Below are 15,263 nucleotides of genomic sequence, written 5' to 3'. Positions count from 1 at the left end.
AAAAAAAAAAAAAAAAAAAAAAAAAAAAAAAAAAAAAAAAAAAAAAAAAAAGCAGGTTCTAGGGCTGGTATGATGACTCAGTAAGTAAAGGCAAGGCCACGAAACCTGACAAACTGAGTTCTGTCCCTAAGGACCCACAACCAACTCCACAGGTTGTCTTTGTATGCTGTGGTGCGCACACACACACCCCTACTTTTTAAAATAACAAAAATTAAAATGGTTCTAGTGTTTCTAATATATATGGTGACAGAAAAGGAAAAAAACAAACAAACAAAAAAAACAGCTTTACCAAAGTGATTTTCTTCCAGTTTCGACTCACCTACCCACAATCAATCTACACCCCGCTAAGACAGCGAGAAAAGAGAAACTCTGAAGCACCTCACCCTCGGAGCCACTGCGGTAGTCACTACTCACTCCCACCTTAGCCCAGAACACAACCAAAGCATGGGAACCAGAAGCTCACCATGTCAGCCATGCCTGGCCCCAGGCGGTCACACTCCTCCTTGATGTGCTTCACGAAGCTCAGGACAAAGGTACCATTGGTCCTCACGGCAGTCTGGATGTCAGTCACCATATTCACACAGTCCTGGCAGACATCCTCGTTGGCCTACAAAGAGACCAGCAGCAAGCTCTGGGAGAATGTCACATCTCACCCGGGACCACAGTACTACTGATGACTGGCTTAACAGCTCCTGTGGGCCACCCGTTCTGGTATCAGTACTACGTGAGGCTGGCAGTGGGGCATGGCCCGAAGTGGGAGGCTGTGCTTCAGAAAGGGGTGGGCATCTTTGCATAGTTAAAATATCCCACTCTTTAGAAACTGCAGAGTCAAGGGACAGACAGTGAAGTTCTGTGTATGATGCTCCCACTACGCTCACCCTGACTCCACCCGCCTTCAGCTAACCTTGGGTTGGGGCTGGCTGCGGGGCTGATCCTGAGGGTACAGCAGGAGAGGGACATTGGCCATGAAGGGGGCAACCACCCTGGCCATGTCCACCTCTGGGATCTTGTTGGACTCAAGCTGTTTCTGGTAGTTTTGCTCAGCCAAGTACTTCTGGAGAGACTGGCACAGGTTGAGCGCAGCACACACTTCCCCGGGGTTGCTCTGGAATGGAGAAGAGACAGCTGAAAGCCCGCCCCACAGAGCAAGAGAAGCCTGCTGCCATCCAGTTCCATCCAGTTAGTTCCTCCCTCGAGTCCACTAAAAGAACATCACACCACTCATTGTACCTAGGACAAATAGGAAGGTTACCAAAGATCCTACTCCAGAGGCCTCACACCCCCAAAAGGTCGCTGTTGCTCACTATCAGCTCTTCCGTAAAGGAAAATGAGCCACTGACAGAGGAAGGCCAGCGACTAAGTAATGGCCACCGTCCGCTCACAAGCTGCACGCTAACACAACCCACTGGTTTCAAACACCTTCCACAAGGCTCAGATTCTCATCCCTTACTGTAACTATACTCATGACCACCTCAGGAGCATCTCCAATATACACCCAATTCTATCCCATCCAGCCTACTCCCCAGAGACCCAGAAGATGTTCCCAATACTGCAGGCTCTGTATTGCCACTCAAGGAGTAAGGCTCATGGCTGGTCTATTCATTCTTTAAAATGCGATGTGTGTCTGTCCATCTCCACTATCCCCACCACACCTCCAGTAATGAATGCTGTAATGTCCCTTCCTGGGTGTCTTGCCATGAGACATAGAAGGCTCTGTGTCGCATGCCCACCTTCCTCACAAAACCTTGGCTCCTTCTTTGGCACTCTTAGCCCCAGTGGCTGGCTTCTTCAGCACCTCTCCTTCCTGAAGGCCTTTCAAATTCCACAAAACTAGCTCCTGGTTCACTGCTGACCCACGTTTCTGGCACCCAGCCTGGGCACACACGTGCTGTGACAAGTGAGCACCTCAGCAGCTGCTCCCACACTGCATCCCCAGGATTATTCCTCAAGTCTACATACATAGAGGTGAAGCCCTGCGCTTGCTCTAGAAAGAGGCCTGACAAGAATTACTGATTTCTTCTATCTATCGACAGCATGCAAGAGTTCAAGGCACCCTGGCCCCAGCAAAGCAGACAGGAAAGCCACCATGCCGCAGCTACTCCAGGCAAGGAGCCCTGTCAAAAGCTGCAGGAGACAAGCAAAGCCATGAACTCACTTCCCTTTTCAGCACCTCTGCTCTGGGCCCTCCCTGATCACCTACCATCTCCCCCTTAATCATGTCCAGGACGACGGGCAGGTAAGAATCAACTGCCTCCTTGCACGAGGTCGACAGGCTGGAGTCATGGATCCACTCACAGGTCTTCTCCAGGTAACGAAGGATCTCCTCCTACAAGGGGACACAGCACAGGCAAAAGGTCCTTCATCGGTGACCAACAACAATCACGAAGGCCTAAGTTTAGATCCTCAGTATCCATACACATAAAAGTCACAGTTGGTAAGTACACCTCAAACCCAGTGCTGGGAAGGCAGGGAATATGTATGCGTATAAAAACAGGCAGATCCGAAGGGGTAGCTGGCCAGACATTCTAGCTGAAATGACAAGCCCGTTTTTAGTGAAAAAGGAAGAGAGATAGAAGTAGACACCCAGAGCCAACAGCAGCCCACATAGATGAGCAAACCCACACATCATATGTACACCGACAATTGATGGTGTTAGAGCTGGCTGTGGTGGTATATTCCTACAATTCCAACACTCAGCTAAGGCAAAAGACAGCAAGTTCAAAGTTCAAGGAAAGCCTGGGCTACCTAGTAAGACTCTGCCTTAACCCAACAGCTGGTACTATATAGTCTTTAATCCCAGCACTCAGGAGGCAGAGACAGGCATATCTTAGTTTGAGGGCAGCCTGCTCTACATAGATAGTTCTCTGCATAGTGAGATCCTGCCTAAAAAAATAAATCAATAAAGAGGAGAGATGGCTCAACAGTTAAAACTCTTGAGAGGACCTGGGTTTGGGGTTCGGGTCTCAGCACCCACATGTTGGCTCACAGGCACCTGCAGCTCCAGTTCCGGGGGGTTCTATGCCTTCTTTTGACCTGTGAGCACCAGGCATATAGATGGCACAAATATACACATGCAGGCAAAACACTCACACTTAAGAAAAATACATTTAAAAAATCTTTAAAAATTAAAAATAAAACATTTAAGAGCAAAACAAACTCACTCTGTCAGCTTTAGTGAATCCTGTAAGGCCCAGCATGTCAGTGCTTGCCGCCTCTGGGCCAATAACTCCTCTCTGGAGCCCAGAGTCACAGACAGGTGTCCCCAAAGACACTCAGCCTCCAGCCACAGCCCACACCCACCCTGCTCCACCGCAGCTCACCTGAGTGGAATTGTTCTTCAGCAAGTTCCCAGCCTCAGTCACGACGGTTTTGCATATATCACATGGGAGGGATTTCTAAGAGGAAAAGAACGTAACAGAGAAAGTTCTGAACACAATCACCCAACGAACCCCTCCTCTCCCACTCCCACAGCGCTGCCCTAAATCACTGCCACGCTATCCATCCAGCAGGTTCCACGGTCCTCGCTCAATGCACATGAAACTCGCTAAGAGAAAGCAATACTCAAAACAGGACTGAAAGCAAATGAGATCCAGGTAAAGTCCTGGCCACATGACAACGATTTTCTACTGGGTGATTGGGCAATGTTCAATCAAGTTTTCTTCTCTTGCTAAAAGTGGGCAACCAGCCCTGACAAGTTCAAACCCAAACTCCACTAAGTCAAACTGAGCCTGTCCCACCCACGTGTCTCAGCACAAGCCAGTAAGGGCCCCATTATTCTGTGCTTGGTCCCAGACGAAGAACGCATGGGAAGTCTGCCCATCTCCATCCACTTCCCAGAGCCCCACATTAACATGCTGCACTTATTGTCATCTTCCTTCCCTAGTGCAGTTACAGTGGGAATAAACGGCATCGCTACAGCAGGGTCTTGGGGCTCAGTCAGTGGTCCGCCCGGTTGAGGGATGAGGGACAGTGAGCAGATGGAGTCTGAGTGTCCTGGGATGAACAATGAAGGCTGGGTATGGTCTGTGTGCCTGCATCACAACCCACTAGCCCCTCACCTGGGGAGGGGAGCAGGCCTGAGGAAGGACCACACCGAGACAAGGACCCAAGGGATGGGACTCTGAGGTACGCAGGACAGAACCAGAACTGAGAGGCCAGAGGGCAGTATGAGGCTGGCACTCACCGCTGTGGGCTTGCTCCACACCATCTGCTGGCAGTGCTTCAAGGCCCCACAATCCACTGCCGTCTTCAGGTCTCTGCACAGCACTGCTGAGCCCCCAGCACATATCTTCGGGTCTTGGACAGGGGAGGTCAGAGCTAAAAGGAGAAACAATATGAGGATGGGCCCCTTTCCAACAAGCCTGGTACATACGTCCACAGCTCTGAAGACCTGCCCTGCCTGTCGGCTGCAGTCACTTGGCCCTCACTAGCCCATGAAATGCTAACTGGGTCATACAAATGGCTGGCCAGATAGAGAATCTGTCCTTAGTCATGGACTAACCAGAACACATTTGTCCTGTCTATCTATTAGAAACAGTATCAGGTTTTTGAGTCCCAAAAATCAAAATCTGATTATAGCAATCCCAGCACTCAGGAGGCGGAGGTAGGGGATGGTGAGTTTGGGGCCAGCCTGGGCTACACAATCAGGTATCTCAAAACAAAAAGAAAATCAATGCAGAGATTTTATCAGGCACAAAGGAATATGGGATAGCACGAGGACCAACCTTGGAGATACCTGGCCTAAGTCAAACAAGAACACCCCATAGCCCTCAGGGACACCGTTTCACCTTGGACAGAGAGCCACCTGCCTACATTCCACAAACACGTGGGCACACACGGATCCATGAGCAGGCTCTTCCTAAAGACTAAGGGAATAAATGATATGCTCCATCACTGCGTCCACAAGCTTCACTGAGGTTCCCTCAACAGGTGAAGCAGGTTCACCTGATGGCATTCATCTCTTCAGAAACTATCACGTGAACCATGAATCTGCTGCCCGCACTCCTGCCTACACATACACACACACACACACACACACACACACACACACACGCCAAGCCAGGCTAAAAACGGGTACTGGGGGTCATAAGGCAAAGGGTTCCTAGAAGCTAAGCTATACACACTGCCTAAGGTCTGCCCTGGGTTCCAGACCAGTCTAGGCTACCAGTCTAGGGAAACAATGTTCCCAAACAAAAGAATACATGGTCTGGTGCTCCCCAGTGAGGAAAGGAAGGTACCAAACTGGGTCTCTGGGTAAAGGACTGCACAGTGGCAGGCACATGGGGAACCGGAAACCAGCAAGCTCAAACGCTAGTAGACCAGGAAGGCAGGGCCGGTGGGACAGCTGTCTGCTTGCACTGCCTATTTCCCCCACCGTCACCAGGGACCTGCTGAACCGACTGCTATCACAAGCCCAAGCCACAGACAAACCCTGTGGTTGCCTTGCCCTCTAGGAACTTGACATAGAAACCATGCTCCATCACGACGCTGTCTGTTCTGACCAGGAGGCTGAGGTCTGACAGGAACACTGACCCAGGTAACAAACAGCATCTTATTCGATCCCTGAGCACACTATCCAATGATGACCCATCCCCAGGACAGGAGCCCACGCTATAAGCAACATTGCAGCAGTGGCTAGGGATGTGAGGCCACAGGACAAGCAGGTTCACATCTGCACTTTAACCACAAGACCAAAGGATGCAGAAGTGAAAAGGGGACAACACAGTCGGCAGAGCATCTCACTGGAAAGTTAGTAAGAAAACCGAGGCACGATGACATGCCCACAAACCCACACTAAGGAGGAGGAGGAAGGAGAATGGCTTATCTGAGCTGTACGACTTGTTTTGTTTGAGATCTTGTCTCAAAGAGAGAAAAATGGGGGGGGGGGTTGGCTCCAGGACCCACATGGGAGAAGAGCAGGGAAAATATCTCAGAGACATGCACGGTGGCTTTCAAAAAGGTGAGGCTGTCCTGCCTATGACAGGGGAGTGGAGCTGTTTCCAGACCCCAGAGCACTGAGAAATTAAAGGCAGAGGGCCACTAACACAATACGGACACACCAAGGAAAGGCCTGGGCTGCCGTGACACCCAGTCCCGGGGTATTCATCCATAACCAAGTGTAGTAATTACCCGAAGATGGAGAGATGGCTCAGCGGTTGAGAACACAGACTGCTCTTGCAAAGGACCTGAATTAATACCTATAACTCCAGCTCCAGGGAAGATCTCACTCTTCTGGCCTCCGTGGGCACCCATACTCATATACATACATACACATAATCAAAACTAAATCTTTTTCAAGTAATTACCCCAAACCACTTTCTATTCAGTTATTTCCCAAAAATATGTTCCCAGGCAATGTTTTGGCCTCCATTCTCAGACTCCCACAGCTTGTCCTTAAAATCAACTTCCTCTGGGGTGGTTGGTTAACAACCTCTAAGAAAGTTCTCAGACTGTTTGCCTGAGCTCCTAGCAGGTCCTGGTTCAACCTGCTGTTATGCATGTCCTTACAGACATGAACAGCACTCAGCAAACCCAAGTTAAACCATACTTCAAGTCAAGGGTCTGGCACCGGAGTCAAAGCGCTGGCTGGATAAGTTGTCCTCAGGGGAGGAAAGAGGAGAGCACTGTTGTCTCCCCCCCCCCCTTCTGAGATAAGGCTTCCATTTGTAGCCCAGGCTGGCCTCAAACTCCCATCTTCCTGCCTCAGCCGCCCTACTGCTGACGCGAAGAGGTAAGCCACCATACCTGTTTTCAGCTTTAATCCCAGCACCAGGAGGCAGGTGGTTCTCTGGCTAGCCAGGGCTATAGCGAGACCTTGCCTCAAACAAAACAAAAAGTGGCTAAGATGGTTGATAGAGCGCAATGGCAAACAGAGCGCTTGCCTAGTATAGCTGGGAGCCAGGCTCAATTTCCAGTTCTGACAAACAACATAATAATAAAATAATCTACAATAAAACTAGATATCAACAGAATCATATGGTATTAAGAATGGCTGATGGGAGTCCAGCCTGATGCCAGGCTCAAAACACTCCCGGAGAGCTGGTGAGACGGCTCAGCGGGTAAAGGCACTCACTGCCAAGCCTGATGACCTAAGTTCGACCCCTGGATCCCACATGGTAAAAAAACTGACACAATTTGTACATGTGGTATGTGTGTCTGCACACAAATAAATGTGGGGGTGGAGCTGGGGGAGGTGTTTTTATTCTTTAAGAGACACTCAGAAGTTAGGTGTAGTGGTCTACACCTCAAAGTCCAGCATGACAGGCTGAGACAGGGGGATTATGGAAGTCAATTGGTATTTAACAAGATCCTGTCTACAAAATAAAATGAATTAACAAGATGGCTCAATGGACAAGACATGTGTGCTGCCAAGCCTGGCAACCTGAGTCAGATCCCTGGGACCTGTGTGACAGAGAGAACCCCCACAAGTTGACCTCTGACCTCCACACTCACACAATGGTACCTGTACACCTACCGCCTCCCACACTCCACCCTATATATACAAATAAAACATAAGGCTGGGAGGCAAGGATTGCTCAGAGTCCTGTGTAGCCTGGGCACTCTTGAGATATCTTGAAGGATTTAAAGCTTCAGACCAGGATTCCTTGGATTCATCCCATGCACTGAGCAATGTTTAATTAGATATGGCAGAGAATATGACCCGCCTCCCAGTCTAGCTCTGCCACTTCCTGTGCAAACTACTGTTCTCCCAAACTTGTGTGTGCGCCATTAAACCAAAGCTTCTGATGTCAGGTGACTGAAGAGTCAAGATGATCTTATCATACACAAACACCCTAACTGCCCGAGCTCACCACAACCCCCACCCTCATCCCTCAGGGACTGTCACCTGCAGAGCATCCCAGCCTGGCTGGCATGGCCTTGCACTGGAGCTCACTTCTAGTCATGTGCCCTGGAGAGCTTGGCCTCCTCAAGTCTGCATGTGGGGTGTTACTAGAACCTGCTTCAAGGGAGCTGCAAGCATTACCTGACATCTATAAAACATGTGCCGTCACACAACAGTGGGCTCACATCACACAGCTGTACAGAAGCTGTTCTCTCGGTCCACTGGACATTTATCAGGGACATAGGAGAGCAGAGACCTGGAGAGCTGTAGGCCAACCATCTCAGAGGCTGTTAGCCACTGACCCCAAGTCCCAGGAGTCAAGCAAGGGGAGTGAGCCCCAGGACACCTGCCAGGAGCCGAGAAAACAGTTCTGGTTTCTCTAGGAGCTAAACAAGTTCTGCACAAGTCAGAACAAGGGGAGCCATGCAAGGAGCAAACACTGCGGCTAAAATGCATTGTGAACTAACTGTAACACTAGGGAGTAGCCACCAGCCAATTACCCTCCGAGGAACTCCCTACGCCAGACTCATTGTCTGGAACACATACCTGGAACTTATTCTTTATTTTGTGCACATGTATGTGCATGTCACAAGTGTACATGCATGTATGTGTAGAGCTCAATCTTAAGTGCTATTCCTCAGGAGCCATCCACCTAGTTTTTTGACATGGGATCTCTCAACAGGATCACATATTACATCACCACAACTGACCAGAAAGCCCCAGGATCCACCTGTCTCTGCCTCCCCGGTGTTGGGGTTAGACACCATTTTATGTGGCTTGTGGGTTCTAGGGTTCAAACTCAGGTCCTCATGCCTGCTGAGCCATCACCCAGTCCAACAACCCGTCACATGTAGAAACATTTGCCCTACTTCTCACAGCCTTCTCTTCTCAAAGGGCAAGGACTACAGCAGAGACCAACCAGGATCGAACCCCCAGCCTGGCTGTATATTAACCCTGATAACTTACTCATGTCAATCATCTGCAAAGATAGAAACCGTCTGAGGGCCTCTGTGAAGATGAAATTAGGGAGCACACAGGGTCTCTGGTACCTGGAAAATTCTGAGATCTATGCGGCCAAGTATAAACCATGGGGGGAAGGACAAGGGAGAGAACCAACGGAAAAGTTGTTCCTGTTCTAGTGTTTACAATTCAGCATGAAACTATTTTTCCTCAGGTTATTTTTTAAATCAGAATAACCCTTACAACTGGTTAAACAGCTGCTATCCTGTACAGAAGATGAGTCATTCCCCACATCCATCTCCCTTCTCTCATGCAACCAGCATGGATGCCTAGCTTAGCACACCGATGCCAGAATGAGAGACTATGCAATCTTCTCTGCAGCAGGGCCTGAAGAGGCCATTACATCTTCCATGAAACTTAGACACACTGGCTAGAACCTCATCAGCCATCTTGGAACATGAATGAAAAAAGGGCCAGACCACAAGGATGCAAAGCGTGAAGCTGAGGGTCTGTCTCGGAGGTTTCTCCTAGGAGAGCCAGAGCTAGACCACCAGGCTCTGAGCAATGACTGATGCACCCTTCTACCAGACTACAGCAGCTCTAATTCTAGGTCTCTTTGCTGCGGTCAAAACTAAACCCTACTGATGCACATGCTCATCAGCCGCTGTTTACCAGAACATCTGAATCTGTCACTCATCAGGCTTGCCTCCACGGGAGCTCTGCAAACCATGGATACAATGCAACCTTCTTGCCTAGAACATGCACCTACCTGTTGTTCGCTGAATAGCCTCTGTATTTGGACCATCCTTGTGCCCTTCCTTTTAACAATTAATGTAACCTGTCCTAATGTCATTTGAATCTGGTTACCAAAAGAGTAAGAGGAAAATGTTCAGGCTGCCTGAGCAACTGCATTCCACAGCTTACTGCATCTAGTGCCTGGGGATGCATCACCACGGCAACAGCTAAGTTGCTTAGAAACGAATAGGAGACCCAGTGTTGCCCTAGGTTCCCTTTGGGGACACTTCTCAGGGAAGTGGATACACTGCAGTGCCTATCTCCCCACTCAGCTAGGCTTCCAGAGGCCTTCACTGGCATGACGTGTAATTGTCTCCTTACAGAGTCCGCTTCCAGAGCTTTACTGTGTGTCGCCCATCCAGGCTTTGTGAGACCTCAACTCAAAAGAAACCGATTCTGACAAGGTTCTTCCTCCAAGTGGTTACACAGCAGGTGCTGAGGAGGGAGATAACTTCCAGATACTTAGATAAGATCACCACACCCTGTCCTGAAGGACAGCCCAGGATCAGGCCAGGGGAGAAGAGGCAGGCCCAGAGGCACAGCAGTACAGTTCTAGAACCTCAGGAGAGCTGGTCATTCACGGCAATGCTTCACTGCTGGCCCAGCAAGTCCAGGTCAGGAAACAGACTCAGTCAGCCTCACTCCAGCACGGACGCCTGCACACCGGGCCATGCAGCCTGGGCACTGGCTTCACTGGAGATGACACACCAGGCACACCCTACCAATGGGCAAATGTGTTCTGAACTTGACCTGTGTGACTTCTCAGAGAGCAAAGGTCTCGGACACAAGCAAGGCCACCTACAATTTCACTCTGGGATTCCTTTGATTGAAAACTAACATTTTTGCCCTCCTCTGGTAACTTAGGCAGGCTGCTGGAATGGCCAGCATTCGGGCTGGCTGCTCAGCTCTGCCACTGCCATCACGAGGACCTAAGCCAATCTGCCTTTAGTAGAAAGTTACCTCGGGAAGGATCGGATATTCTGGCTGCAACCCATGCCCCTCAGTTGTTCAAGGTGCAGGCTTAAAAAGCAGGTCCCAGAGACACCAAGGAGGGGTAGGATAATACCGCAAGCTCCTCACATCAAGTCTTTTTTCCAGAAGTATCTGACATGTGGCTCAGCAGACCCAACACAGCAGTAGCTGTGTGTTAAATAACACCAGCCAGGTGTCGAGGTTGTGGGGGAAGGGACAGGGCTCAGTGGTTAAGCACTTGCCTAGCATGTACAAGCCCTGGTTCCTTACCCAGAAACACACAGAGTGACACACGCACACACCCGAGGGGTAAAGGGAGCGACACAGACACCAATAATCCACGGGAATTATTAATAACAGTAATCCACAAGCTCTACACATAAGGGGGTCCTGGGGTTTCTAACTATTTTTTTCTGTTATTAGCACGCACAATGACAGGTCTCACGGTGTCATTCTCAGGCGTCGCTCAGTCTGCTCGCAGAGGCCTCCCCGCACTGCCCACTCAAATCAAAACCCTGACACCCAGAGAGAACCACCAGTTTTTGGAAGAGTGGGGAAATGTCACTTCCCCAAATTATAGCTGGTTCCCTTTTCAGGTTCATCTTGCCTCTGGGTCCTACGACCCACAGAAAAATCATCTCCCACAGGCATTGGCGGGGGTGTCCCTCCAGCCTGACCACAAACTACTGTGAAAGTATATTTCATCTGAGCCCAGAGAGTCACGCTGGGTTTGTCAGCTCCCAGAAACAATGTCTCAATGTTAACGTCAGAATTTAAACTGCTCCACTTAATCCTGATAAAAGAGTGGATACACCCAGCATGAGGACACTGACCTATAATCCCAGCTATTTGGAAGGCTGAGGCAAGAAGGTCACAAATCCAAGGCCTGCCAAGGCTACAGAACTAGGAGTTCAAACTGCCACACTTACTGAGACCCTGTCTCAAAATAAAAGAGCTGGGAATGTAGCTCATTGGTAGGGTGAATGATTGCTTAGCAGGACTCTAGGAGGGACAAGACAGAGAAGCAGACAGACCAGGTATGGTGGAGAAGAGCTGTAACTCCAGCATGAGAAAAGCTGAAGGAGAACTGCCATCAGTTTGAGGTCAGCAATAACCACACAGAAAGACCCTGTGTCTCACAGTCTAATCTGAGAGCCCCTGGGTTCAACCCAAGCAATGAGAAAGCTGAGATTTAACACTATTCATAATTACATTTTTTAAAGATTATTTTACTTATATGTATCTGTGAGAAAAGTACCAGTGGAGCCCAAAAAAAGAGTACCCAGTTCCCAGGAATGGAGTTACAGCCAGTGGTGAGCTGCCCCATGGGGGCTGGGAATCAAAATTTAGGTGCTGTGCAAAAGCAGCCAATGCTCTTAAGCACTGAGCCATCTCTCCAGCCCCTAATCACATCTGTTTATTTCTATGTGCATGCAGAGACCCTCATCACTGCACACACGCAGAAGCTAAGGGGTTAGCGCAGGCTTGGTGGCAAGCACCTTTACCTGCTGACCCATCATGGGCCCTCTTTGGCACTATCAGCACTCAGTTTCGTGCACACTGACCTCGGTCATCATCCTTTCCCGCCCACACTGCCACCTGACAATGCCGAGCACTGTGGTATAAGCTGCAGACACGGTCAGTAGCTTGCCATTAAGCCAGAAGAGCTTCAGGGCCGAGTTTGGGGTGAGAGTCTAGTTCAGACAGCGCAGTGGGAACACTAAGGCCATATAACTGAGCAGACATGAAGGTACAGAGGGACGTTATTTTTAGGGAAGATGTTCCAGGAAGGACCCACAAGGTCACGTACACTTAAAAAAAAAAAAAGGATTTAACTTAACTTACTCTCTGTGCAGTGGAGGTCAGATAACTTGCAAGTCAGTCTCCCCTTCCACTATATGAGTCCTTGGGATCAGACTCAAATCTGAGCCATCTTACCACCACAAACGCCACCTACCCACTCTTAACCAGCTAGGGCACATGATAACTGGACAGGAATACTGGAACAGGAAATGAGACTATTGGGGAACTTGGTAAAAATCTGCCAAATCTGTAGTCTGGTCAGTAAGTTAGTGTCTTCTTCCCCAGCCCCAACCCATCTTCCCTATATTAGCAAAGCAAACTGCAAGCCAGGGATAAGCAAATGATTTGTAAGAAATAAATTCCTGTTGCTTAAGCCGAAAACAAACCATTGCATACAAGCAGTAGATAAAATAAGCTAGGTCAAGGGTTTCAGGAACTGGCTGCACTGCCTTTGTAACTTTGTAACTTTGGTTCATAAATCTAAAGCCTTAGAAACAGAAGTGACTCGCTCTGCTGAGGCAGGATTACCAATACTTCCAGAGCAATCCGGGCAGCACAGTGAGTTACGAGGAAGCCGGGGTGAATGTGAGATGCTGTCTCATGAATGAGATCAAAACGAACAGACCACACAGGGCAGAGGGTTCTGCTTTAGTGTATGATTGGCACCCAGGCTAGAGTGATTGGCAGAGGAGACCATTTCTTAAGCTGGTCACTGAATAAATACATGGGGTCAACTCCCCTCCCACTTCTCTGCATGTCTAAAAAGACCAAGAAGCAAAAACAGCCCATATACTACCATTTCTGTTAAAGAAGGAAAAGGAAACACGGCAGCTCTGCGGGTATAGTTCCATGCGTGAGGTTCTGAGAAGAGGGAGAAAGGACACAGAATGCACTGAGTGAGGCAGGGAGATGGCAGTGGGACGCTATCATTCCCAGCTAGCCTTTGAACCTGCTTTCTGTATGTAGTGATTATTAATTAATCCCAACAGCATACTGACATTACGTATGGGGAATAACGCCAGGCTCAGGACTTAAAACAGACTTACCCCAAGATCCACAGTTACTGACAACAGGTCTAGATGGAAGTGGTTTACTCTAAAAGCAGTTGGGATCCACTGATGTTGGAGCGTTAAAGGCTGGCCTGGTAGCCAAACCTGGTTCAGCTACCTCCTAGTTGCTGGCTAACTACCCTACTTATTTTCCTAACTCCATAATTATGCCCAATACACATTTTTAATACGTCTTTTAAATTTGTTGCTAATAATCTACACAGCAACCCTTGATATGAAAAGACGCCAGGGAAATCGCCAAGCCAAGGGCAGAGGAGGGTTTCCATGCTGGTGGGACAAGGATAAAAAACAAGCGGATATTGTGCTTATCAGTGTGGAGCCGCAGAAATTCATTAAATCCTCGGGGCACTGCGGCGAGGGAGTAACAATGGATGCCAGGTGGCATATGAAGAAATCAGGACATTAAGTACCTGGCCTAAGGCCACAGTGTTGACAGTGAGATAGCACTACGCTCCGTACCCAACCTGGACTACCTATAATCCCAACTTGGGAGGCAGAAGCAGGAAGACAGCAACAATTTCGTAACAAATCCCAGACTGACCAGCCAAGATGGCAAAACCCTGTCTCAAAAACCTAGACTCCAAAGGATTATTCTGGAACTTCACTGGATCTGAAAAAACAAGGAATAAATAAAGTAACTAGTGCTTTTACAATAGTCAAAGTCTCCGCCCCCACCTTAACCACTGCTGGTTTTGTTTTGAGAACAAGTTTCACGATGTAGATCAGGATGAACTCAAACTCACAAGAGCTCTGCCCTTGTGCTCCTGAGATTAATTAAAGGGTCTGTCTATGCAGCCCTGGCTGGCCTGGAACTCTACATGGACCAGATTGGCCTCAAACTCAGAGATCCACCTGCCTCTGCCTCTCAAGTGCTATGATTAAAGGCTCATGGTACTACGCCCTGCTGTGCCCACCGTCTTAAGGGGAGAGCAGCTGGAGATCTAGCTCACTAGTAAAGTGCTTGCCTAGCAATCAATCACAAGGTCCTGGCTTCCAGCACTAGTGCCGCCACCAATTAAGTTAATAAATAAAACAGTGTAATTTGAAACAAGACACAGTGATCAATACACACCCAAAACCTCAGGACTAAGAAGACAGAGGCAGATCAAGACCAAAAAGGAGGTTCTGCGTTCAAGGCCTGAGTGGGGCTTTCAGTCTCAGCATTCAGGAGGCAGAGGCAGAGGGGGCTGAATCTCTATGAGTTCAAGGAGAACCTGGTCTACATCCAGGACAATAATAAAACCCTGTCTCAAAAAAATATTTTTTTAATTAACATTGAGCTGGAGGGGGTGGGAAGGATGGCTGAGAAGTTAAGAGCACTAGCTGCATCTCAAGAGAGAGAGGACCGGGGTTGAATTCTCAGCATCAACTTGGTAGCTCAGAACTGTCTATAACTCCAGTTCCAGGGGACATGCAGGCAAAATACCCACACACATGAAATAAACCTTTAAAAAAATTGAGCTGAGCCTAAAGCACTCGGGAGGCAGAGGCAAGCGGATCTCTGTGAGTTTGAGGCCAGCCTGGTCTACAAGAGCTAGTTCCGGGACAGGCACCAAAGCTACAAGAGAAACCCTGTCTCGAAAAACAAAAACAAAAACAAAAAAATTGAGCTGGAGGTGTGGCTCAATGGGAGAGTAGGTGCTTAACTTGCAAAGTCCTGAATTCAGTCCCCCAGGACCAAGAACAAAAACAAGCAGGCGGGCCAATGCAATCAGTGATCTTGCCTATTCTTTTTCTAAGCAAATCCAGAATACCTAGGACAAGAGAAGAAGCCCTGAGTTCAACCCTCAGTTGTGTGTGTGTGTGTGTGTGGCGGGGGG

At 48.8% G+C, this 15,263-nt stretch overlaps 1 protein-coding gene across 3 annotated transcripts in view; it reads right to left on the bottom strand.

Moving 5' to 3' along the window:
* Positions 1 to 15,263, bottom strand: part of Psap (prosaposin) — a 26,971-nt gene that overhangs the window by 7,796 nt on the left and 3,912 nt on the right. For all 3 annotated transcript variants that reach the window (XM_005360064.2, XM_013351183.1, XM_005360067.2), the window contains exons 2-6: positions 4,184 to 4,317; positions 3,321 to 3,395; positions 2,201 to 2,326; positions 905 to 1,105; positions 464 to 607 (exon numbers count right to left, since the gene is read on the bottom strand). In XM_005360064.2, the coding sequence (XP_005360121.1) occupies positions 464 to 607; positions 905 to 1,105; positions 2,201 to 2,326; positions 3,321 to 3,395; positions 4,184 to 4,317 (680 nt within the window). The remainder of the gene's footprint in view (positions 1 to 463; positions 608 to 904; positions 1,106 to 2,200; positions 2,327 to 3,320; positions 3,396 to 4,183; positions 4,318 to 15,263) is intronic.

The sequence above is a fragment of the Microtus ochrogaster genome, linkage group LG2, assembly GCF_000317375.1.
Source record: "Microtus ochrogaster isolate Prairie Vole_2 linkage group LG2, MicOch1.0, whole genome shotgun sequence".
Classification (NCBI taxonomy): domain Eukaryota; kingdom Metazoa; phylum Chordata; class Mammalia; order Rodentia; family Cricetidae; genus Microtus; species Microtus ochrogaster.
The sequence above is the reverse complement of the archived record's forward strand: the minus strand, read 5'-3'. Positions and strand labels throughout refer to the sequence as shown.